At 33.3% G+C, this 27,923-nt stretch overlaps 1 protein-coding gene across 1 annotated transcript in view; it reads left to right on the plus strand.

The window, feature by feature from the left end:
* LOC145268655 (nucleoporin NUP188-like) overlaps positions 1 to 27,923 on the plus strand; it is a 568,258-nt gene that overhangs the window by 183,264 nt on the left and 357,071 nt on the right. Inside the window, exon 2 of the mRNA XM_080124140.1 lies at positions 24,998 to 25,055. Coding sequence (XP_079980266.1) covers positions 24,998 to 25,055 — 58 coding nt within the window. The remainder of the gene's footprint in view (positions 1 to 24,997; positions 25,056 to 27,923) is intronic.

Genomic DNA, 27,923 nt, shown 5'->3' on the forward strand with positions numbered 1-27,923 from the left:
GATTATGCATATTATCGAATTTTTAATCAAACAAATGGTTGAAACCATTGCCAAAAGGGAAAATATGATTGGAAAAAAATTGTACCGCTAGTCATCTATAAAAATCAAATGGGGAAATAAAATCTCATAGCTTAAAGGGAAATAACTCATAGGTTAAATGAAAACTTACCTGCCCTTTTTAATCACAGCTGATCTTGGTTATACTAATAATTAAAAAATAAACTAATTTAATTTTTTTTTCTTTTTTTTTTTTTTAAATGGTTTTTAAGGGGTCAAAAAGAGGTCAAAATTGAAAAAGAATGTTGTACATTTTCAACATTCAGCTTAGTTTGTTTTTGATCAGTTCACATGCGTGTTACATTGGTACAGTGGTAACGTCACCAGCTTTAAATGCTACAGTTTTGCTTTCAGGTTCAATTCTAGCTGATGGCACCCAAATTCGTTTTTTTTTTTTTTTTTTTTTTTTTTTTTTTTTTTTAAATCGCAACTCTATAATAATATATACGAAATCTAGGTAAATTAAAATCTTATATTTAAGTGTATTTTATAACCGGGCAAAGCCACCCCCCCCTCCCCAAATGTGGGTGGGTACTAAGAATGTAATTAAAGGAAATCCGTTTGATCAGCTGATCCTTCTTGAAAACACTTCCAACAAAATCTGTCTTCTTTTTCTGGTGTTGATGTCAGGGTAGGAGTTGGAAGAAGGGGGGGGCACTTCTTCCTTCGACTCCCATCCCTGCCATAAAGTAAAATGTACAGGTCATATGATATTACTTAATTGGGGGATAGGGTTGGGCCAGCCAGACGACACCCTTACACCTTCTGCTTTAGTGCATCTTAAAATTTGAGAAGTTCCTTATAGGGTTTCATAAATGACTTGTACTTTTAACGTACTTATATTCTAGTCTAACGTCTCTGTATTAATACATAGCTGGTAAAAATAGCTGCTAAGGGGTCAAAATTAAAAATTTGCAATTTGATAGGTCTAAGTTGATTAAACATGTTACATCTATGCATGCACAAATATACATATGTTCAACAATGTTATTTTTTAAAGTTTTTATATGCGTATGGACTTAGCTCAGATTTTAACGAATAATGCTGGCGAAGTATGTGTTTTGGTTTCTAACTGATGGCACGTAAGTCCTATTTTTATTTATTTTTTTAACTTTTGAAATAAGTACTATATATTGGGTACAATGTAATAACCAATAGAGAATTGGCTCTATAATGGTGGATGCTAAGATGGAAATACATCCAACGATGGAGTACTGTTGCCACATCTGGGCAGAAGCTGCTAGAAGCAGTTTATCCTTCCTTGACAGAGTTCAAAATAGACTTTGTAGCTAAGTGGGGGGGGGGGAGATGCCCTTTTCTCTTCCCTGCAACCTCTTTCCCACAGAAAAGACGTTGCAAGCCTGTCTCTGCTTTATCATTATTTTCATGGCAAGTGCTCGTCTGAGCTTCAATCTATGCCCCTCCCTCGTAAAACTTTCACAAAAAAAACACTCTAGTCAGAACCACTATCAATAATTTTCCACACTCTTTACCTGTACCTAAACCTAAACCTAAACGTAGATTCCATGAACAAAGTTTCTTTCTTAGAACAGCACGCCTGTGGAACTGTCTTCCGATTGCCTGCTTCCCAGCTGACTACAATCTGATTGTCCTCAAGTCCAACGTAAACAAGTTCTTGATGAACCGTCCTCCTAAGTAATTCAATTTACAAAATTCCCACTACTCATGTTTACTACGCTATAATCACATTGACTAATGTATACCCATTAATCCTTATCCTCGAGTGGCCTCCAGGCCTTGATAAATGGTGATTCCTGTGTAAAACAAAAAAAACCTGACAAGCAGCAAAATCTCACCCCTACAGAGTAGAAATGCCGAGATGTAAGAAAGCCTGAGAAAAAAAGCTGATTATAGAAGCAACGATCTGATTTTGACCAAAATTAATACCTTTATACAATTTAACATTACAAGTGCATTTGAAGTTTTGTCTCTGCACAAGCAGAAAGGCCAGCATATAAAATAAACTGTAGATTTTTCTTTTTTCATAAAACAAAAGTGCATTCGAAATGAATGTTTCTTTTTAGAGCCCAATTGAACCATGATACTTGACTTTGTATTTTAAACTTTAATTAAAGCCATTATATAAAAGTAATTTGATAAAATAAACAGTAGGTTCTTTGATATAAAAAAAGGCGCGTTCGAAATGAATGTCTGTTTACAGCACAATGGAACCATGATATTTGACTTTTGCATTTTAAACTTCAAATGAAACCAGAAATAATCTCATAAAAGCAACAGTAGATTCTCTACAGTGCAATGTAGACTACAATGTATTGTGGACTATGTTACTGCGGGGGTGGGTGGGTGAAGCTTTCTCCTGGTACACTGTGGATGGGAGGTCCCTAACAAGGGCAGGCAATCAATCAATTTGATTAAACAAAAAAAAAAAAAAAAAATGAGTTATTTCACTGATAAAAATAGGGGGGGGGGGCATTTGTTTATCATCATTCAATCCCGGATAACGTTGGGTCTTCCTGCTAGTTTTAAATCAATTTATAAAAAAAAAAAAAAAATAGATAAATAAATACTAGTAATGGCCGTCCTAACAAGCAGGTTACTCTCTAAATAGAAGTGGAATCTAAGTGGAAGCAAAAAAGTAGAAGTAGGATTGTGTTGTTTCAGGTTGCCGGTGGAGTGTTAATTTCCTCCGAAAACTGATGCATACTTGACTTTGTTGAGTGGCGCCACTTGAAGAACTTGAAGATGCTGGTTTCATTTACGTCGGTGTAAAATGTTTTCGTAATAAATTGTGCTGTTTCCTCTTCCCCACCCCATTTGGGGAGGAGGTAAATGGAATGTTTGTCATTCTTTTTTGTACGCACTCGGTGTTATGTTTGTCTGCGTCAATTAAAAACATATTAAATTTCTTAATGACTCTCATATATTTACTTGGAATATTTTTAGATACTTTGCCCCAGGCAATGCTGGGAAACGGCTCCTGCTAGTACATTATAAGTCAGTGGATAATTATATTTAAAAAAAAAAAAAAAAAATATATATATATATATATATATATATTTTTTTTTTTTTAAATATAATTATCCACTGACATGTGTTTCGTCGTCTACGATATAAAAAAAGGCGCGTTCGAAATGAATGTCTGTTTACAGCACAATGGAACCATGATATTTGACTTTTGCATTTTAAACTTCAAATGAAACCAGAAATAATCTCATAAAAGCAACAGTAGATTCTCTACAGTGCAATGTAGACTACAATGTATTGTGGACTATGTTACTGCGGGGGTGGGTGGGTGAAGCTTTCTCCTGGTACACTGTGGATGGGAGGTCCCTAACAAGGGCAGGCAATCAATCAATTTGATTAAACAAAAAAAAAAGAAAAAATGAGTTATTTCACTGATAAAAATAGGGGGGGGGGGCATTTGTTGATCATCATTCAATCCCAGAGTGGCTGAATCTAGCGAGATTCGTAATCGGGACCTCATGGTAAGAAGCCTGAACTCTTACCACTGGACCACCTCACATGACTATTTGGATATATTGCGATTTATGTAGATGTTTATTTGTTTTTTTGTTATTGCGATACGTTTTGAATGAATTCAATTATTTATACGAAAATGCATTTTTACCTAAATTGGTAAAAGGGGAAAATGATTCCCAATTCGCATTTAGGTAAAAATGCACTTTCGTATAAATAATTGAATTCATTCAAAACGTATCACAAAAACAAATAAAATAACATATATATATACTAGCAGAGAGACCTGACGTTGCCCCCGGATTGAATAATGATCAACACTCTTATATTTTTATTGTCATCGAAATCCGTGAAATCGCCCAGGGCTTCACATGCCTCCATACTGTAACTTAGTCCAAAATGTTATTCTACATTGCACTCTAGAGAACCTACTGTTTCTTTTATAAAAATTATTTTATATAAACTTCCACAGTAGAATTTTCACAGCCCATTGTTCTATCATTGTTGCCAAGCAATGACATGGAAAAAATGGTTTTACCGATGATAGATAAATTAAAATAACGATTTCGATTATCAATAATTATCGGGGGTATTCTAAGACAAAACTTAACTAAGATCACTTCCAGACTTATCCACTAAAGTTCTGCAAATTTTAAAGAAAATCTGTTCAGCCATTTTGGAGTTCATAAGAAATGAACTCACACACACAAAGTTGCATTTATATAATTGTGTGTGTGTGTATATATATATATATATATATATATATATATATCAAAATTGTAGATTACCATTTTTGCAGAACAGGTAAACTAAATTTTGTAACCTACATGAGAAATCTTCCGTTGAATGATTATGGACGGGATTGCATGTTTTTGTCATATTTGATTTATATCTTTTGCATGTTTTTTTTTATTTGGGAGTCACCACTTATCAAGGCCCGAATGCTACTTGAGGATACGGGTTAATGAATGTAAGATGATAGTGTAGTAATCGTTAATGGTGTAAATTGATTAGAATTTAATTATTTATGGGGACAGATGAACAAGAATTTGTTTACATTGGATTTGAAAGCTACCATGTTGTATTCAACCAGGAAGCAGGCTAGCGGAACAGTGTTCCACAGGCTGGCACATGTTTTTTTCATATTAGTTATTAGCAGGGCAACACCGAAGGCATTGCTAGTTGATGATTGTTATGATCGTGTAAAATTTGTAAAAATAGAATATTATCATAACAAAATAAATATTTACAAAGAAAATTATTTAAGATGTTTAATTAATTAAAGAATCTAGAACATAAACAATAATTTAAAATAGATTGACCTCTAGAGTCTGGTGTAGTCCTACTTAGAGGTCATTTTAAAGTGACATGGAGTTAAGGTAGAATTTTTGGAAAAGAATAAATGATTTGATCAGTCAGAGGTCAGGAGTAAGAGAGAGCAGACTCGGTCAATGATCAGGAGTAAAAAAGAGCGGATCGAGTCGAACGGTGATGGCTCCCAGTATAGGGGATCAGAATGCGTTAGTCTAGAATCAGCGGCAGATTTTCAGTGAGGAAACATCGGTAAATAAAGTTGCTGAAAAGACAACGCGAGATTTGTTGATTCATTGGGAAGGTATTTTTCTCTGATTGGCCCGTTGTTACAATCCCAGAGAAATGGTCTATGTCCTTTTTGTCACATGTCCGTTGTAAAAATGTATCTGTTGTCATAATTTTTATATGTTATTCGACGTTACACGTATTAGACACACGTACGTAGTATATACACTCATCCCTGTCATACAACACCCCACCCCCTCATCGTAAAATATGTTCTGATGCCGTGTTAAACGAGAGCTTCCCACAATTGTGCGTAAAGAGCCTAGGAACACAAGAGGAGGGAAAAAAAAATGGCCAGGAATTTAGTAAACTTGTGAAAAAAAAAAAAAATCCACACACACAAACAAAATAAGGGTCTAAAAAAATGTGTATCAAATAAGCAGGAAAAAACCCCCCCAGTATTTACATATTAAACTGTAATTTAAGAAAGGAAAGAAAAAAAAATATACATATGCATACATAAAAAAAGAGAAGAAATAGTACTTTATATGTATGGAAAAAAAAAAGAAAGAAAATAACATGAACGCACACGCGATAAAATGTATTTAAGTAATTAAAAAAATTAACGATATGCTGTTATCGGTTTGGAAAAAAAAAATTGTTGATTGTGTCAAATTTTATGTTTAGAAAAAAAAGAAAAATATATGTAAATAGGAAAGAGAAAAAGAAAAAAAAATGTTATCATTGTCAATTGTGACAGTATCATTTTTTTTTAGAAAATAGGGAGTTTATATTGATTGGACTATGACGACTGAAAACAAATCTGCAGGAGGGTTCAGAGCGTTGTTCTTATGGTTTTGTTTAATCAAATATTTCTTGGGATTGTTTGCAAAGTGAATTTCTTGGCTTTATTGAGTACAAAAAGAAAAACAAAGGACGCGCCTTGCTAATAGAACAGAGATCGGTCTCGGTTTTGGGATTGAGTTTTATGAAATTTTGTTTTCATTAATGGACTGGGAAACATAATGTATGCAAATGTAATTTTCTGATGTATTGATATGTTTGTATTCGTTTTTGGAAAGCTAAATGTTTTTATCGTGTTTTGATGTTTTTTTTTAAGAAATCGTGGATTCCCGTTCAAACAGGTGTTTTTAATGACGTGCTGTCTAGCAAAGTTTTTTTGTTATTAATTAATTAGAACTTTTTTTTATGTGTTAGATAATAGAAACGAGTCCGGAATTTTATTAGTTGCAATGTTTTATGATTTTCTGTAAAAGTATTTTTTCAGTCGATCCCCTAAAATTGCTGACGTGGACGTTTTGTGATCCATAGATATTTTTTTTTTCTTTTTGAACTGTAGATTCCTTTTAAAACAGGACTTTTGTGGGAGATCTGTGTTTTAAATGTTTATTTTTTTTTTTTGTTTGTAAACGATTATATGTATTTTGTATTATCTATATATTAATACAATAGCGTGTGTGTTATTTTGTGTGTCCGCTTTCCGTCAAATTTCATTGGTTGAGATTTAAGAACACACACGCTATCGTATTAATATATAGATTATACTAAATGTGAGTCAATGGATTTGGTGAGTGTTTAATGAGATCCCAAGCATAATCTCCTTTTTTTCGAGTAGGGGGGGGGGTGATAGTCTGACATGTTTAATTCCGGTGATGACGTCATTATCTTCTGATAAAAAAGATGCATATAATATATTTATGATTTACCACATTTACATAAGATGTCATATTCCAACAATAACATGTATGTACTGCTGATTCCAAAAATCAGGTAAATGGATCAGTGCACACTAGGGGCTTATTTTGTAACATTCCAAAAATCAAGTAAATATATCAAATAATCCTGAGTTTATATTTTCGTCCTTAATGTCCTCATGGCAGTAATTGCAAAAACTCTTCTTAAGGAGGGGGTGGGTAATTAAAGTTACTGTAATGCTGAGACTGATACTACACTCAGAAATTCATGTTGAAGTAATGGTTGCCTAATCCCTAACCATGTTAATGTTTTTATGTATTAATTTCGAAAAGCTGCTGAAACAGTTTATGATTTAAACATTACTTTATTTCAAGTATATTTTTACCAGTGGGGTGGGGGATATGAAGTCAGACCCGAAAATGGCTGAACAGTTTACGATTTAAGCATTACTTTATTTTATGTATATTTTTAACAGTGGGGTGGCGGACATGAAGTCAGTGCCGGGATTGGATGAGATAAGTGGAAAGCATATAGTAGCTGAATATCCAGCATCACCAGGTATTGAGTGAGATAAGTGGAAGATATATACTAGTAGAATATGCGGTGTCACCCGGGATTGGATAAGATAGGTAGAACATATATACAATGAGAATACCCGGAATTGATTGATGTGTTTGTAATGAAGGGGGGGGGCGATAATCTGGGTTAAAATTATGAAAAATGATAGTCGAAATTAGTAACATATCCAAGAATTATGAAAAATGATGAAATGTGAGTTAATGGATTGGTGAGTTTGTAATGAAATAATCAGATGAAACAATATATCAAAGTTATTATTTTAGTAAGGCGTGGTGGTGGGGGGGGGGCGATATAGTTTTAATAAAAGGGTTAGAATAATATGATGGTGGCTTCATTCATGCTAAACGGCCACAGAATGACCAACACCAAATACTGAGTTAAGTAAGCTAGATTAAAAAATTAAAACAACAAAACAAAATTGAAGATTAATTTTGAGTTTTTTAACGTATGGTCAACATATAAGATTAGAATTTTAGAGGGCAGTAGACAATATTGAATTTACTTAGGCTGTTATTCATTTATTTATTTTTCGAGGAGCGATTCGCAAAATTTTTTTATCGTTTTCATTTTTTTTTTTTTTTCTTACCGTATTTCAATAAGAGAAAAGAAAACTTTGCATACATAGTTTTGAAAGTGTTGTTTTTTTTTTTTGTTTTACCTTTAAAAAAACTATGTATGTACCAGCAGGCTGCCCGGTCGTAAAATTAACATAAATATTACATTTTAATTCGTGCAGAATTTTTGGCGAAGATCAAAGTGTAGTATCTGTTCCGGCAGATACTGCAAGCTATGACTAGCTATGACTAGCAAAGACCAGATGTGGGGGCAACCCCACATGCCTGACCTTTAACCAGCTCCCATTTCCCACCTCTCGGGAGCTGGTCCCCTTTTTCCCTTCCCCCTCCCTTCACTCCTCACATTAAAAATCGGCCCTGTGCCTAATTTGCTCGGTGGGGGAGCAAATAAACACCATCTGTTCCGGCAGATGCTGCAAGCTATGACTAGCAAAGACCAGATGTGGGGGCAACCCCACATACCTGACCTTTAACCAGCTCCCATTTCCCACCTCTCGGGAGCTGGTCCCCTTTTTCCCTTCCCCCTCCCTTCACTCCTCACATTAAAAATTGGCCTTGTGCCTAATTTGCTCGGTGGGGGAGCAAATAAATACCATCAAAGTGTAGTATCTGTTCCGACAGATACTGCACTTAAGATAGTTTGTACCAGTCAATGGAGGGGAAACCCTCTATACTGGGGCAATTATTATTTTTGGTAACCAGAGTGCCCCCTTTTTGCCTACTTTTAGGGGAGCTGGTTTTTACCTCACATTAAAAACGGCCTTGTGCCTAATTTGCTCAGTGGGGGAGCAAATAAATACCATCTGTTCCGACAGATACTGCAAGCTATGACTAGCAAAGACCAGATGTGGGGGCAACCCCACATGCCTGACTTTTAACCAGCTCCCATTTCCCACCTCTCGCGAGCTGGTCCCCTTTTTCCCTTCCCCCTCCCTTCACTCCTCACATTAAAAATCGGCCTTGTGCCTAATTTGCTCGGTGGGGGAGCAAATAAATACCATCTGTTCCGACAGATACTGCAAAGCTATGACTAGCACAGACCAGCTATGACTAGCAAAGACCATATGTGGGGGTAACCCCACATATCTGACCTTGGTCACTGAAGGGGCAACCCTTCATACCAACAGTTTCTAATCCGGCTCCCACTTCCCACCTCTCGGGAGCTGGATCCCCCTTTCCCTCCCCCTTCCCCCTATCTCCACATTAAAAACGGCCTCCTGCCTAATTTGCTCAGTGGGGAAGCAAATAAATAAAAAAAAAAAAATAAATAAAAAGATCAAAGTGTAGTATCTGTTCCTCAGATGCGGCACTTCCATTTCTCGTTCTCTTTTAGTGGAGAAATCCTTCACGACTGAGATGATTTTTATTTTTGTTCCTTTTCTCCACGTTAAAAAAACGACCCTGGTGTCTAACTCTGTCCCGTGGGGAGACATTGTAAATAGGAACAACAACTACGAAGATGTTAAACATAACGGTAAATTTCTTTGCAACAAAATGAAGTAAAAAAAAAAAAAAAAAAAAAAAAAAAAAAAAAAAAAAAACTGAGAAAAAACTGAGACATGTGCATGCGAGTATTATGTTTTTTCATAAACAGTTCACTCCTTGTGTGAGACCGGAACCAAAACCTGAAGATAGTGAAGTACGATAACTATTTGGACAGATTGTCACGATATTAACAAAGTGTATTTTTGTTTTGTTTTTTTAGTCACATGCAAGCGACTAAGTCACTCGGTCGGTCTGTCCGTAACACTTTTGTGCTTGACCTTTTTGGTTAAGATCAAAAGTCTGTTATTAATAGATGCTGTTCTTAGCTTTTTAAGCTTTTCTTGGCATTTGGCCAAGATCAAAGTGTAGTTTTCGGCAGATACTTCAAGCAAAGACCATATTTGAGGGTGACTCCACATATAAGACCTTGGTCAGTGTAGGGGCAACCCTTCATACCAATTGTCACTATCCAGCTCCCCTACTCTCCGGTGAGTTGATCCCCATTTCCCCTTCACTCCTCACATTAAAAATCGGCTTTGTGCCTAATTTGCTCGGTGGAGGAGCAAATAAATACCCTTTTCCTTGCCTTTTGGTCAAGATCAAAGTGTAGTATCTATTCTTACTACATGGTGTACTTATGTTTGTAACTTTGTGATATAAAGTGGGGGATCACTTTTCTGTATTAATTTAATGTAAAATGATCACCCTTTTTACAACCAGTCAGTCTCAAAGCCATTCAAGTCATTCTCCAGATCATTCAAGCCATTTTTGAAGGATTCCAGTTATTTTTTAAGCATTCAAGTCATTCTTAAGATCATTCAATTCATCCGTAAGTTCATTAAAGTCATTCTAAGTCATTTACTTTTTATTTATTTAAGTCATTTCAGCCCATTTTTCGGTCATTTTAGTTTATTTTTAAGAATTTCATGTCAATCCTACATTCACGCATTCATTCATTACACGAGAACACACGACTAATGGCTATTGGCCTTGTTTTTTTACATGGAGGTCACCACTTATCAAGGCCCGGAAGCCATTCAGGGATAAGGGTTATTGCGTGTACAGTAATCAATGGGATAATATCATAGTAATCGTTAGTATTGGAGATTTGACAAAGTGTCTTACTTAAGGGGGGCGGTTCATCAGGAATTTGTTTATGTTGGACTTGAAGACATCCAAGTTGTAGTCAGGTGGGAAACAGACAAACGGAAGAGAGTTCCACAGGTGTGCAGTTCTAAGGAAAAAGCTTTGTTCATGGAATCTACGTTTTGATTTAGCCACAGATAAAGAGTGGGGAAAATTACTGACAGTGGTTTCAGCTAGCCGGGTGTTTATCGTGAAAATTGGCGAGGGGGGGGGCAGAGATTTGAGCTCAGACGAGCACTTGTCATGGAAATAACAAAAAAAGACAGGCTTGCAACGTATTTAAGCCTGCTTATTCTTTACATAAAAAAAATCTGTTATATGAACCATTCACGCATGCGCATTCGTGAAACAGTTGACAAACAGATGAAAATCTGACGACCACTGCATACTAATTTTTCAATTTTTATCTCTTAGCAGCCCTTTTTTCCTAAAGAACACCGATTATAGTTTTCCACATGTCTCAGTAACCTATATATGAAATTTCAAGTGTGTAGATTAAAAATTCGTTGAGTATATAGGTTGAGAAGTGTTCTTACACACACACACACACACACACACACACACACACACTCTTAATTTTATAGATAAAATAGAAAAGAATAAATTTATCCTTCGTTGGAAAATTGTGCCGTCCGTCTTTAATGGTTGTTTGACAATGGAACTATTTGTTGGACTTTTGACAGCGCGTAATACGTTCAACGGGTAAAAAGATGGCCGAATATTCATCTAACAGTGAATGTAAACATTTTTTCCCCGGCTTTCGTCACTAAGTAATTTCCTGCCGTTCTAATTCTTTTTTTTTTTTTTTTTTTTTCCGAATCTCTGCGGACTTTGTCGATTGCATGTTTTAGTAAAAAGTTTGGATAGAAATAAATTCTTTGCATTTTCTTTCAATGGAAATTTCTTTTCGGTTTACATTTTACCGTTTCTTCAGAAACACATTGTGAATAGAGTTGCATTTTTTTTTTTTTTTTTTTTTTTTTCATATTTTCGATTTTTTTGGGGTTTTTTTTTTGTTTTTTTTTTTTTGCATTTTTCATTTTGTTGCTTTTTTTTATTTTGTTGCTTTTTTAATTTTGTTTTTTTCCTTTTTGGTTTTGTTTCTTTTTTGATTTTGTTTCTTTTTTCAATTTAAATTTCTTTTTTTTTTTTATTGAACAAAGTAATTCTATTTTCTTTCATATTATCTGACCTATGTCAGCTTAACTGAATTGTGGTGCGTTTTTTTTTAAATAATACTTTTATATATATATATATATATATATATATATATATATATATATATATAGACTAGCAGATGTACCGGGAAAGGATGACATCTCTAACTCCATTAGCAAGCAACAAACCATACGGCCAACATTAACCGCGAGAAATTAAGTTGAAATTTAACATTTATTATTGCATATCGAGATGTCCGTTCAGAATGATCTTATCTTTGTAACGTCATGATCTGTTCATTCGAGATTAAGTGCCCGACTTACATTTCGACTTTAAACTGCTCAACAATAAGAACCGAGTTCTTAAATGGGCTGACATAATTTTTACTATAATAATTTTTAAATACCTACAGACACTAGTGTTACTTAGTAATATAACATTAAATTACTTTAAAAAAAATACAGAAACGGAAAAAAACTGAGACATATGCATGCAAGTATATTTTTCTAAACAGTTCACTTCTTGTAAGTAAAAAGAAAAAAAAAAAACTTCAGATGAAATCAGAAACAAGACCTAAAGACAGCAAGTCAAGTACGATAACCATTAGGCTATTTTACCACAATCTTTAAAATGAGTTTCAAGCCTACTTATTCTTAACATAAGGAAGCTGCCATGTGAACGATTCACACATGCGCAGCCATGAAACAGTAGACAAACAGATAAAAATCCAATGACTCCAAGTACCAGTTTTTCAATTTTGACTCTTAGCAGCCCTTTTTTTCTAGACGAAAACCGTTTAAAAAGTTTTTCAGATGGTTGAATACCTTATATACGAAATTTTAAGTCTGTAGATAATAAATTTGTTGTATATAGGTTGAGAAGTGTCCACGCGCACGCACACATTCTCGCTTTCATAGATATACTAGATGTACCCGTTAAATTCCTTGAAAAAAAATGAATTAATAAAAAAAAATGAATTAATAAAAAAAAATGAATTAAAAAAAAAAATGAATTAATAAAAAAAATGAATTAATAAAAAAAAATGAATTAATAAAAAAAAATGAATTAATAAAAAAAAATGAATTAATAAAAAAAAATGAATTAATAAAAAAAATGAATTAATAAAAAAAAATGAATTTAAAAAAAAATGAATTAATAAAAAAAATGAATTAAAAAAAAATGAATTAATAAAAAAAATGAATTAAAAAAAATGAATTAAAAAAATGAATTAATAAAAAAAAATAAATTAAAAAAAAATGAATTAAAAAAAAAATGAATTAATTAAAAAAAATGAATTAATAAAAAAAAATGAATTAATAAAAAACAAATGAATTAATAAAAAAAAATGAATTAATAAAAAAAAATGAATTAATAAAAAAAAAATAAATTAAAAAAAAATTAATTAAAAAAAAAATGAATTAATTTAAAAAAAATGAATTAATAAAAAAAATGAATTAAAAAAAATGAATTAATTAAAAAAAATGAATTAATTTAAAAAAAAATGAATTAATTAAAAAAAATGAATTAATTAAAAAAAAATGAATTAATTAAAAAAAAATGAATTAATAAAAAAAAATGAAATAAAAAAAATTAATTAATTAAAAAAAATGAATTAATTAAAAAAAAAAACAGGAAAAACTGACACATTTGCATGCGAGTATTGTTTTTTTTTAAACTGTTCACTTCTTGTAAGTAAGAAAAAAAAAAAAAATACTCGAACTGAGATCGAAAACCAAAACCTAAAAACAGTGAGTCAAGTACGATAACCATTAGGCCAGCTCGATACGGTTTACTAGCAAGGCGCCTTGCATTGCCTGGCATCCGACATCTTATTGCCCAACTCCCCACATAGTACCCCAGTAACTTATGTCCCTGATAGCAGCCCCCTACACCAAAGTGGCAATATGCCTTGTTTGGGGTGAAAATGTAATTAAAATATATATATATTGATTAATGCAGATTTCGTATTTATTAATATATATTGGACCCAATATATATTAATAATTTAAAAAGTTATTGAAAAAAAAAAAAAAATGACTCATGCGCCACCACCGAGAATCGAAACCAGAAAGTCCAGCTTATGATTGTTTTTTTTTTTTTCCTCTGCCGTATATGACTGAACTATGAAGACATGAGAGGGGGGAAACCACACGAAATACGGACCGTGCTGAAATAATAACGTTATTATGTAGAAAGCCATGCTTAATATGGGGAGGGGAAGGTATTATTTAACTATTCTGTACTTTCACCTAACAATTTATTAAATAAGAAACTGACATGTATTATCTCTATTTTTGTTTAGTATTAGTTAACATTAAGTATCTGTTTCTCAATCCAGCTTCTTGATTAGTTTATTGTAAAGCAAGTGTTGCCTAATCAGTAACTGCGCGTTTAAATATTCATTTTTTGAGTAGCATGAATTTTAAATAATGTGCTTCTACAGTGTAGTAACCATCTAAAAATACAATGAACCAATAGCAATAACGTTATGCATGTATATTCATACTGCCGGGGTTCGACCTTCACCTTGCAAATTTAATTATTTTTTTTATTTTTATTTTTTATTTTTGTATTTTTGAATTTTCACACTTTTGTACCGAATTTTCCAGGTTAAAACCCAAATATAAAGTTTCGCATGGGTTCAAATACCTTATATATTAAGTTTCATGTCTGTAGACCAAAAACTCTTGTAGGCGTTTGGTGGATGGCACTTTGTTTGGTACTTGTTCAGAATCATACCCATATTAAAAAACAAAAAATTAAAAAAAAAAATCTTTGGTATATTTACTTGTAATTTAACAACAATATCATATTCCAAAAATTACGTAAATTGCTCAAGTAGTTTTATTTTTAGCTAAGAAAATCAAATTTTATTATATAAAAAAAAAAAAAAAATAATAATACAGGGGCAGATAACTACACAATGAGTTAAAACTTGCGGTGTTAGTCTTATGATGACTACTAGTAAAGTCCCGACCTTAACATTTGACCTTGAAAAATAGTGTTCACCATTCCTATGTCGGCGACCATCATCATGTCCAGTTTGATCATGGTCACTTCAGTGGTGTGGGCTGTAGGAGAGTATAAATACCTTGACCTTTAAAAATGGTCGAATTTCACGAGAAAGCAAAAGACTCTCACATCGCCATCTTGAAAAAAATAAGGGCAGATAACTCCATGATGAGTTAAAACTTACGATATCAGCCTTATAACGACTATGATTTCCTATTAATCACTTAAAGTCGTTTTTCTTTATAATAAATACAGACTACTGGATCAATTTACATGATTTTTGGAATCTGATATTTTTATTTTGTCACAGGTATGTACATCATAAAAATTTTTCTGTTCGTGTTTTTTTATTATAGGGGGAATTCTAGATCATCATCTTATCTTTCTTTTTCTCTTTGTCCCTTTGCGATCGATACACAAAGTATTGTATGTCGAATATCCGCTGTGCCTCGATTTGGCAACCACCCGCAGACTAATCCTGTAAGCTGTTAGAATCGTATCTCCAAACTCCGGATTAGAATGATAGCAGATTCTGTCGAATGGACAAAAGGAGAAAGGTACCGAGTTTTAAAGACACCCGCAGCTCATGATTGCTGACTTTCTTTGTCCCCCTTTTGTTTTGATTTGTCGGATTTTGCTCTATCTCCTCTTTCATCCCACTCACTCTCACCGTCACCTGCCCCCTCTGGGATCATCCTGGTCCACTCTGGATTGTATCAATTCGGATCCGAGGTGTCATAGAAAAATGAGGACCTCTGCTTTCACCAGACCATGGCGTCGATGAATAATCATCACTTTCTTTGCAAATGGATCCGAGGCGGAACTATACTGGATCCGCTTTCACATTCTGGTAATTAATCCATTTCTTCCATGCCCCAGCCTCTCTCCTTCTTTTGTTCGTACAATCCGTTCCGTTGGCAATGGAAAGAAAATATATTCGATGGATCGGAAATGAGAGAAAGCTTTTGCTTGTGGTGCAAATTTTCTATTTGCTTGTTTGCATATATTGTGCATAAGCTTTCGTCTACCTACACACACTATATGTATGTATACACACGCATTATATGTGCATACACACACAATATATGTACACACACACAATATATGTATGTATTCACATGCAATATATGTGCGCACACACACACATTATATTCATATATATATATATATATATATATATATATGAACAAATGATTAATAAAACATGTTAAAAGACATCTTGAAAAAGAGTTAAAAACATATTTAATTTTAAAAAAGGAAGCACAAGATAAGTGGATAGTCCTTAATCCGCGGAGTTTCAAAGAAATACTCTCCTTCTCATCAGAGGGCAGGAATTAGCACAATGCGGGATCGGATTTTGCATATAAAAGTATTTAATGAAACTACAAGTAAGTCACAGATCTTACTTGGTTAAAAAAAAGGGTGAGGTAAGGGGAATAGGAGTTAAAAGAAAAATGATAAAAAGGATATATATATATATATATATATATATATATATACACACACACACACACACACACACACGTGCACGCACAACCTATGCTTCTATAAATTTGGGTTTTCTTTGTGCATTGATATTCATACTAAAAACCCTCTTTTCTATTTATTTAAAAAGAAAATACAATTTTGTTATATATGGGTCGTAGTATTGTATTCATCTGCAAAAGATCTAGCTAATTTGCATATTCTTTGAAACATTCATTTTAATTCCCTATTAGATTTTTCGGTTTTCTTATGGGATGATCATCTTTAGTTAACTATTATGTGTAATTGTATTCATGCAGATATTCTACATGATTTATACTTTAGTAATATTTGCGTAAAAAGGTTATAGTAAACACAAACCCTCTTTATATATATTTATGTGTATGTATGTATGTATGTATATATATATATATATATATATATATATATGTTTCGTGGTTCAATTTTAAATTCTGAAAAAACAACATATGGAGACATATATTCGATTTAAGAATTTATTGCTTGACATTAAATCGAATATATGTCTCTATATGTTTTCCTTTTTTTTTTTTTTTTTTTTCAGAATTTAAAATTGAACCACAAAACTTATATATTGCTCTATTCTTAAATATTGAGCTTCTCCTTTTTGGCTAGGATCTCTCTGAAAGTATTACTTCAAGTAATATCTATCAGGATTTTTCATCTGATTTCAAATAAGTGTCTTATCTCACTTATATACAGGGTGTCCGTAAAGTTACTATACAGTCATGCTTGATTAAATAAACCTGTAAAAAAATAAATATTAACTATTAATACAAATATAATACAATAAAACAATAAGACTGTATAGTAACTTTACGGACACCCTGTATATATTTATTTATTTGTTTAAAAAATTTTGCCTACTAAACTCCTGTCAGTTTTTGGTATACAGACATGAAACTTAATATATAGGGTATTCAAACCCATGCGAAACTTTATATTTGGGGTTTAGCTGGGGAAAATCAGTGCAGAAGTATGGAATTTGCCAGGTGAAGGTCGAACAACGGCATTACAAATGTGCATGTTTTACAAAACAGTTATCGGTTATATATATATATATATATATATATATTATATATATTATATATCTATATATCTATAAAAGTGAATGTGTCTGTCTGTCTGTCTGTGTGTCTGTGTACATTTCCCTACGCAATAACTCTGTCAATTTTTAGTCTATAGACTCGAAACTTGAAATACCGGGTACTGAGATTTGGGAAAATCGATGTGACGGGTGTCAGCCAGAAATTTGGCTGTTCAGGGGTCAAATTTCACGATTTGACCGTTAAGAACTCTACCAAACTCCCCCGACAATTTTGGGTCTAGACACTTGAAATTTTAGATATAGGTTCCTTGAACCTGGATCTAACTTAATAAAGTGATTTGAGCCCGAAACTATAAATTTTAAGGGGTCATAATAGGGGTCAAAGTTTTAAAAAATTAACCTTTTTTTTTTTGTTTTTTTGTTTTTTTTTTGCACAGCATACACCTCCAAACACCCGAGCAACGCCGGGCACCCCTGCTAGTATATAATATATATTCTTTCTTTATTGAAGTGATGATATAATAAAGTTGTATATAACTTTTATTCCTCTTTTTTTTTTTTATTTAATTGCTCCTCTAAACAGTGTTAAGCTCTCACTATTTTGATTAGTTTCTCTTTGTTGAAGACATTTTCTTTGAATGGCTTCATTGCATTATATAATGAGATATTTTTTTGTTTTGTTTTTTGGTGTGCGTTTTTCGAAGCCGAGGTCTATTAATGACGTTTCGTATTGAGCAAAAACTATTTAATATGATTGCTCTCCACAGTTATTCTTTCCTCTGAAATTTGATTCCTAAAGACAGAAACGGTTTCGGCGGATTTTAATGATGACTTGGAAATTCCTGCTGTGAGGATCTCCTTGATTACCAAATCCACGTACAGATGAAGTTTCGCCTTTTTTTTGGGGGGGGGGAATAGAAAAAAAAAAAAGTAAATAAAATTAATAAAGCAGCAAAAACGATTATTTAGTTAGTTTGGGTGTGTCTAACCTATATATTTATGGAGTTTGGTACATGTATCTTTATATATAAAGTCAGGTGTGTGTATATGTATATATAGCCTGTCTCTGTTTTATCATTACTTCCATGGCAAGTGTTCGTCTGAGCTCCAATCTCTGGTCCCCCCCTCGCCAGTCTTTCACAATAAACACCCGTCTAGCTGAAACCACTGCCAAAAATTTTCCCCACTCTTTAGCTGTGCCAAAACCAAAACGTAGATTCCATGAACAAAGCTTCTTTCTTAGAAGTGCACGCTTGTGGAACTCTGTTCCAGTTGCCTGTTTCCCAACTGACTACAACCTGGATGTCTTCAAGTCCAACATAAATAAATTCCTGATAAACCGCCCCCTTGAGTAAGACATGGAAAATCTGTACACAAACCCTGTATGAAGTTAGGTGTGTGTATCTTTATATATAAAGTTAAGTATGTGTATGTGTACGTATATATTTACTTCATCATTCCAGCTTCCTGTCGTTGAATACTCCGTCATTTGTGAAAGCTTACCAAAAATGTCATCCATAAATACTTAATTTTCTTGTATTCATGTGTTAGTTGCCGGTGGCCTGGAGAAAAGACACTAGCCTGCTAAGCTTAGGGTAGCTTTGTTGGCTGGGTTCAAATCTTCTACCCAACAGTAATTATGACTTCCTGCACTGATTATTGCATAAGCATGAAACACTAGTGTCTGTAGTTATGAACATTAATATTTATTTCAAAATATATATTAGCCCAACAACCAACCACATGTACACCCACACAACCATACGCACACACACAACCAACCACACGTGTATGCACACACACACACACAACTAACCATACGTGTACGCACACACACAACTAACCACGCGTGTACGCACACACACAACTAACCACGCGTGTACGCACACACACAACTAACCACGCGTGTACGCACACACACAACTAACCACGCGTGTACACACACACACAACTAACCACGCGTGTACGCACACACACAACTAACCACGCGTGTACACACACACACAACTAACCACGCGTGTACACACACACACAACTAACCACGCGTGTACACACACACACACAACTAACCACGCGTGTACACACACACACACAACTAACCACGCGTGTACACACACACACAACTAACCACGCGTGTACACACACGCACAACTAACCACGCGTGTACACACACACGCACAACTAACCACGCGTGTACACAAAAGCAACTCTTTTTTTATATATAGATTCCTCAAGAAATATAAGGGAATTAAGTTCTTGATTAAAAGAAATCAAAATTGTTTCCCATTAATACATGATATAGGTGGAAAACAGGCTCTTATTAAATCTGTGTCAGCTTATGGCTATGAATCATTTTTTCTAAATTTGAGATATTTATCCTAGGCAACACGATCAAAAAAAGCAAATACTAACTTTGTAGGCATTTCTTTTGTTGTTTTTAAGTTTTAGCCAAACATGCACACAGAAAACTGCCTTTTATGTCCGTGGAACAGTTTTTACCAAACTATTGCTTATTTTTGGTCTTCAAACTTGAAACTTGATATGCAGGAGATTCGGACCTTTAGAACATATGCAGTTTGGTTTTTTGACAAAAAATATCTAAGAGGTGAAAATTGGAATTTGGCTGGCATAGTTTGACGTACTGTATTTTCTTATACTCTAGGTACATTTATCACGGTTCGTACCATATCAAATCCTTAAATTTTGACTTTTACCTTGAAAAGACCTTAGTTTTATTATTACCTTGAAAAATCCTTGAAAATATGGAAAATTTCTTGAAAAGGCCTTAAAAATGGTATTCTAGTCAAAATTTGTGTTGAAATATAAAAATAAAATCGAAATAAATACTAAAGTATTGAAGATAAAATCGAAATACATTGTTCAGGAATTGCATAGTAGTATTGTGGATACAAGAGTTATGTCCCTTTGTCACAAAACTACCTCAGGTAGTTTCGTAATAACGATTGAAATCTCAGTCTATTTTTGTTCTTATTTATAATTTAATTTTATAATTTTTTTTAAGGGGGGGGGGGTAGTGGTGGCAATCATGCATAAAATTACCCCCACCTTTCTAAAAACATACTTTTCTTGCATGGAATGGACTCTTCAATGGCGGACCCCCCCCCCACTCTAATGTGGTAATGTAAAATTAGACCCCCTCCCAATGGACAAGACGGCAACCATCTTCGTTAGAAATTAAAAATCGTATGTAAAGAGAGTTAATATTAGAGATCAAATAAAAAAACATTTAAAACAATGATGTAAGTAGATTGCATAGTAACATTTTATTGCCTTTGGTAACATTTATTTGTTGTATATTCGATTTTTTTACCACTGTTTTGAATCGCTGTCGTAGGTGTGTCAGAAATTTCGTGAAAATAGTGAATAATTCCACCCCATCTTTCCAAGCTTATAACTCCTCGAAGAATGCAATTCAAGCCCTAATTTTTTTTTCAATTAAAGGAGCAAGGACCAAGGTTTCATTAAAAAAAAAAAAAAGAAAAAACAAATAACATGGTTTAAAAAAAAAGGTTTTAAACTTCAAACTTTACAGGTAAAATTCTGAAAAAACACTGTTTTTTTTTTTTTTTTTTTAAATTTGAATATATTATTTATTGACCTTTTCTCTTCAATTTGTGAGTAAATTAATTATTTACTTTTTAATAGACACTTGAAAATGGGGGGGGCGTGAATTAAAAAAAAAAAACGTTTGTCTAAAATATTATATTCGATTTATTGGAAAGAACATAAAATTTCACAATGACCCTGAAAATATCGTAAAAATAAAATCAATAGAAAAAATTTGATAGATTTTTAAAGTTTAAAAATTGAAAAATATTGAGTTCGGAAAATTCATTACTGTTTTAAAAAAAAAAAATATTTCTATTATTTTTAAAACAACTTTAATAGTTTATTTTGGAAGTATAATCACTAAAGAAAATAAACAACCCACTTTTAACAGAGAAATTACGAGATTTTTATATTGTATTCGCAGTTTCGTGTTAGAGGTGTCAAAAATTCCTACAAAAATTCTGATACACCTATCGCTGTGGATTGTAAAGCATACCCCAAACTTTTTTTTGGAAAATTTGAATTTTCTCCGGAGAAGGCCTTGAAAAACTTTGAAAGGTCCTTAAAAATGGCCATTGAAAATCTGTACGAACCCTGTTTACACATTTAACTGTGTTAATTAGCTGATAATCCTTTCTTATCCATTGCCTTTAATAGAAGCTTTTATCTTTCTAAACTAAGGTTTATTTCATAAACTGTTTAGCTTTTTTGCAATCAGGTTAAATAACAGTTCAGTAGGTCAGAAGAAAATTAGTTGAGAGAGCCCCCAGCCCCATACTCTAACCCCCTTAAATCCCACTCCATTCAACAGACCCCCAGATTGATAATAACCAGTTAACAACTCCAAAAATTCCAGACTTTTACCACCTGCAGTTCTGTTGTCTGGGGATTTCATTCCACACAAATCTCCCAGCCCCATGCCAGGGCATTATTGCTTGGAGGTGTGGGGGATACCAGATAGTCACAGCAGGGTCAGGCAGAAGGTAGGGTTAGGGTTAGGGGATATGTCTGCGATGCTGGGATCAACAGCTTGGCTTATATCATTTGGAATTAATTCAGATTGTCAGTTATGTTTTTTTTAATTTTTTATTTGTAGTCTAACTGGAGACTGACCCCCCCCCTTCCACCCCTTAGGAGAAGAAAGGTATTCTACTGTAGATCTGGTTGAGTCTTTAGGGTTTGCTTGGGGTTTCATATTTATTTTTGGGTCTCCTGCTGTCAATCTGTTTCTTTCTTTCTTTCTTTCTCTCATAAAAACAACAACAAAAAATCCAAGTAATTTTGATTGACATTTTTAATTTTGTTCTACTCATTTTTTGTCATGTCAAGAGATTAATTGGGATGGACTACTTTGTGTGTATGTATAAGATATATATATATATACATATACACACACACACACACACACACTAGCAGGAAGATCCGACGTTGCCCGGGATTGAATAATGATTAACAAATATTATTTTTATTGCCATCGAAATCTGTGAAATAGCCTGGGAGGAAGCTTCACATGCTTCCATGCAGTAACTTAGTCCAAAATATGTGTTATTCTCCGCTGCACTGTAGAGAATCTACTGTTTCTTTTATTAAATTATTTTATATAAACTTCTTTCCAGTTAACAAAAAAGACATTTAGTAATTTATGTGCAGTGTTTGAACCTACAGACCACATCATGCAAAAAAAATTAAAAAAAAACAAAAAACAGATAAATTTTCAAGTCTTATAAAATTCGTTGCCGTTAATGAAAAAAAAAATTAAGAAATTATGTGCGTAGTTTAAACCTACAAACCACGTCATGCAAAAAAACTTGCCCAAGGTAGAATTTTCACAGCCCGTTATTCTATCATTGTTGCTAAGCGATGACATGGAAAAAATGGCATTACCAATGATAGATAAATTAAAATAACGGTTTCGATTATCGGGGGTATTCTGAGACAAAACTTAACTAAAATCACTTCCAAACTTATACACTAAAGTTCTGTAAATTTTGAAGAAAACCTGTTGAGTAGTTTCAGAGATCATTCAACTTGATTGTTTTTCCTCAATTTCAGTTGCAAGTGATAATAATAAATCGACGCTGACTCTGGTTGTTGTTTTTGTACTAATTAAGTATTCACAAGAAGAGAAAAATAAAAATAACTGTACAGTTTTTCATAGGAGAATTAAAAATAAAAGAATAAAAATATCGATTATAAGTTTCTTTTTCTGGTAGTATTCAAACAGCTCTTTTTTTTTTTTTTTTTTATCAATGATTTCTTGCTTATCGGACTGGTGTTTCGCAGGGTGGTGAAGGGGTGGTGGACAGTCTCCCTTGGAGTTCAACCAGATTCCAAAATTGAACTAAAAATGATTTTCCTTGTTCTGCAGTGCCTTATGTATGAAGGAGTGGCGTGTGTCAGAGCAGACATGGGATTTTCATCTAATCAATCATTGTCCAATCTGTTACATCTTGGTTCTTCCTGATTGGATAATCAGGACCCCCCCCCTACATTCCAATCAGGTAACTTTCCTCAGAGCAAAGGTTCTCATTGGCAATTTTCTCATGTACCGGGGGGGGGGAATTTCAGTCGTTGACCCCCCCCCTGTCCCCCCGTTGAATTTTTAGGCCAAACAACCGCCTAGTGTAAAATTAGAATGTCAGAAAGAATGTTATCAAATCTAAATAAATATTTACAGATAAAATTATTTATGTTAAAATGGTTCCACAAAACATGTTAACTTGTTGAAAAAGAATGTTAGAAACATAAACGAAATATGTGACGGAGGCGGAGGTGGATCATCCGATTTGTGTTTTTGGTCACGTGGAGTTAATGGAGTTTCGTAATACATGTAATAAGTTATATTAATTTATTTTTATTTCGGACTATTAGTCCTCATATTTATTAGTTGTTTTTTGATCTTTTTATTGGTTTTGTTTATTCACAAAGTTTCGGCCAACTATTCCTCTGGCCTTCGTCAGGTGGTAACCGCGACGGATAGGAACTTCGAATCTCCGGATGGCAGTGATGGCTGAGAATGCAGTTAGGAGATTCGAAGTTCCTATCCGTTGCGGTTACCACCTGATGAAGACCAGAGGAATAGTTGGCCGAAACGTTGTAAATAAACAAAACCAATAAAAGATCAAAAAACAACTAATAAAGATGAGGACTAATAGTCCGAAATAAAAATAAATTAATATATAATGCTCATCTCAAAAAATGAATTCCAATTAAGGAATAATATATATATATATATATGTAATAAGTTAGTTTAGAGTTTGGAGAGAATAGTTGGACAAGTTAACACGAAAGATATCGTCTCCGCGTTTTGGGATATGGGAGGAATGTGATGATGTAGAAAATGAAAACGTTTTGCAGCTGCGATAGGAAGTCGAGAATAAAGTTGCATGAAATATATGGGTTCTCAGAGGGAAATGAACTTGAATAATGAAAAGAGACGAAGATACAACGTAGAGATGTATGTTCTTTGCACGTGCGCTACACAGGCTGAATGTTAATGAACTGTTTTATTGTATTCATTTGCTTCCCCACCAAAGCAAATTAGGCACAAGCCCGTTTTTAATGTGGGGGTAAAAACCAGTTCCCCTAAAAGTAGGCAAAAAGGGGGCACTCTGATTACCAAAAATAATAATTGTCCCAGTATAGAGGGTTTCCCCTCCATTGACTCGTACAAGTTATCTTAAGTGCAGCATCTGAAGAACAGATACTACACTTTGATCCCTGCCCAAAGACCAAGAACAAGAGAAAAAAAGGCAGATGTGAAACACACAACAATAGAAGAACATTTCAACCACTAGACGTCACACACGCTATATATATCACGTTAAAAGAAACACGTTAGATAGACCCTGTTTATATACCGGCCTACCATACAACATTATTTGGTTCTCATAGAGGCTTGTATCGGAAGTGAAATACTTTGTGGCGTGGCAGAATGATCCAACCATTTTTCCGGTAACCATAGCGACAGATTTGATGTAAAGATCAGATCTTACACACAAATAATTTTTTTTTTTTTTTTAAATATGTCTTATTTTTAATATTTAAAAAAAAAAAAATGTCTTATTTTTATTTATTTATTTTTTTTTTTTTTGAAATATGTCTTATTTTTAGTGATTTATTTTATGTTTTTTTGATTTTGTCTTTTTAGAATTGCAAACCGAAGTCTTTGGCAATTTATCAGTGGAACTGGCATCCTCAGACCGAAGGTAAGCACACCATTTTGTGATTTTAATATATTCTGTCTATCCCTGTAATTTGGGGTCAACGAAAACAGTTTCTTTTAATCCCTCAATCTGGACTTTACTCTTGAGGAAGGGGCCCTGCTAGGACAAACTTCTGGAACCGACCTTTACCCCTGATCTGAAATGGAATGTATCAGATCCATTACCAAAGTCACTGGAAAAATGGAGTGTATTACCACATCTGGAGAGGAGCTCTTACGAGTACCGTTGCCTGTCTTTAGAGGGTACAAAACTGTCTTTGAAAGAATGGTCTGTAAAAAAATCCAATCATTTGAGGCCCCTAGCACCACTCTGCGACTTTTAGTTTTGGCAGAGATAGGGTTTGAAAATATGAAGACAGACAGATGTGTAGCCTTTTATATATTGGATAGCAAAAAGAGCTTATAGCTCTTTAAAAAAAAAAAAAAAACGCTAAGGTAGAAAAAAAAAAAATTATTAACAGTGTTATGAAGCCATTAATATTGCTAAATAAAAATAAAATAAGCAACGGATCTTATCTATTAGTGTTGGGACGATTAATCGGGATTGGGAATCGGAAAAATCAGAGCTTTTTAGGGTATTGGAATCAGAAAAATTTTAGCCTATTTCCTGATACCGAAATCGATTCCTTTAATTATATATTTTATTTCGCTTTTAGAAAACGCTTTCATTGCTTGTCGTAATAATAAAATAATAAATATTTATTGATTTAAACGTCTCTATATCATCTCATCACAAGTGTGTTTTTTCGTTACGTGCACATTTAAGATGTGTTTTTACAGTAATCGGGACAAAATAACAATTTTATGGTTAAATATTTAGAGATATACAAAGAATCGGAATCGCTAATTGTATTGGAATCTGGAAAACATATTGGAATCGTTCTATCACTAATGTATATATAATATATATACGCATGTTTGTTTTTAATCTGTGCACATGTTCAAAGTTAAACAGACAGAAATAAGTCAGAAGAAAAAAAAAACCAAAAAAATCTTTCCTGATGTTGTCACCTCCATAGACTTTTCTCACATTGTCCCCCGCATTGCCAAAACATATCATTCTTAATTTTCCTCTCCAGATGACCCTTCACATGCCACTACCCCCCCCCCTTCTCCATTTTTTTTTTTTTTTTTTTTAACATGTACTGTTAAGTGGACATGTCAGATCTGTTTCTAAGTCTCCCAGAATGACTGCGCACACCACCACTCGGTTAAAATTATTGAGGAAGCAGTACAGCTCAGTTGAGAAAAAGGTGAGATAATAGAAATCTGGACTGTTTACAGGAAACGCCATCAGGTGCCGCGACATAACGCACCTTAACCCTAGTATAAAGAATATCATAGAAAAAAAAAAAAAACATTTGCTATTATTGGGTTTATTATTAACTAGCAGTCCGCCCGGCATGCGCATGAATATTATATTTTAATTAATGCAGAATTCTTGTTTATCATAAACAGAAATACTGGAGGTATTAAATGTTACATTAAATTCAAAATAAAAAATTAATGTTAACAAAAAAATGTGGAAAGAAATTGAGATATGTGCATCCGAGTATTACGTTTTTTTTTTCTTTTTTTTTTTTCTTTTTTTTTTTTCTTTTTTTTCTTTTTTTCTTCTTTTTTTCTTTTTTTTTCTTTTTTTTCTTTTTTTTCTTTTTTTTCTTTCTTTTTTCTTTCTTTTTTCTTTCTTTTTTCTTTCTTTTTTCTTTCTTCTTTCTTTTTTCTTTCTTCTTTCTTTTTTCTTTTTTTTTCTTTTTTTTCTTTCTTTTTTCTTTTTTTTCTTTTTTTTCTTTTTTTTCTTTTTTCTTTCTTTTTTCTTTCTTTTTTCTTTCTTTTTTCTTTTTTTTTTTCTTTTTTTTCTTTTTTTTTCTTTTTTTTTCTTTTTTTTCTTTTTCTTCTTTTTTTTCTTTTTTTTCTTTTTTTTCTTTCTTTTTTCTTTCTTTTTTCTTTCTTTTTTCTTTCTTTTTTCTTTTTTTCTTTTTTTTCTTTTTTTTTTTTCTTTTTTTTTCTTCTTTTTTTTCACTTCTTGTAAGTAAAAAAAACAAATACTCTAGCTGTGATCAAAACCAAACCCAAAAGACAATGAGTCAAGTACGATAACCATTAGACCAGCTTGACATGATCTATAAATGTGTTTTCAAGCCTACTTATCCCTAACATAAGGAAGCTGTCATATTTCATAAAACAGTTAACAAACATAAAAAATCCAACGACCCCCCCCCCACTCCGAGAGAAAATGAGTTAAAGTTTTCCACATGTCTGAATATTCTATATATCAAATTTCAAATCTGTAGATCTACAGTCGTAGGTTGAAAAGTGTTCTCACACACACACACACACACACACACATTCTCGCTTTTCTAGATATAGATTTGGTTTATAAACGTATTTTATTTTTAAAATTTAAACAACGCTTATATCACAGAAAACACAATTCTGACTTTCATGGTCCCGGAAGTGACCTTAAACTAAATCTGGTGGTGAGGCCGCAGCTTGTGGGCTTTGGGGAGTGTGGAGCCACCCTTTAATTGCCATTGCTCCCAGGTCCACTTTGACCCGAAGTGATAGTACCTGTTAGGGACCCAACTATGGGTTAAATAGAAACCGACTTGAAAGAAAAACAAGTCTATATATCTATAAAAGTGAAAGTGTCTGTGTACATTTCCCTATGCAATAACTCTGTCAATTTTAAGTCTACAGACTCGAAATTTGATATACAGGGTACTGAGATTTGGGAAAATCGATGTGATCGGTTTTCGGACAGAAATTTGGCGATTAAGGGGTCAAAGTTCAACGATTTGACCTTTGAGAACTCTACCAAACTCCTCCGACAATTTTGGGTCTATACACT

This window comes from Euprymna scolopes, chromosome 44 (assembly GCF_053919585.1).
Source record: "Euprymna scolopes isolate OS-2025 chromosome 44, ASM5391958v1, whole genome shotgun sequence".
Lineage (NCBI taxonomy): Eukaryota > Metazoa > Mollusca > Cephalopoda > Sepiida > Sepiolidae > Euprymna > Euprymna scolopes.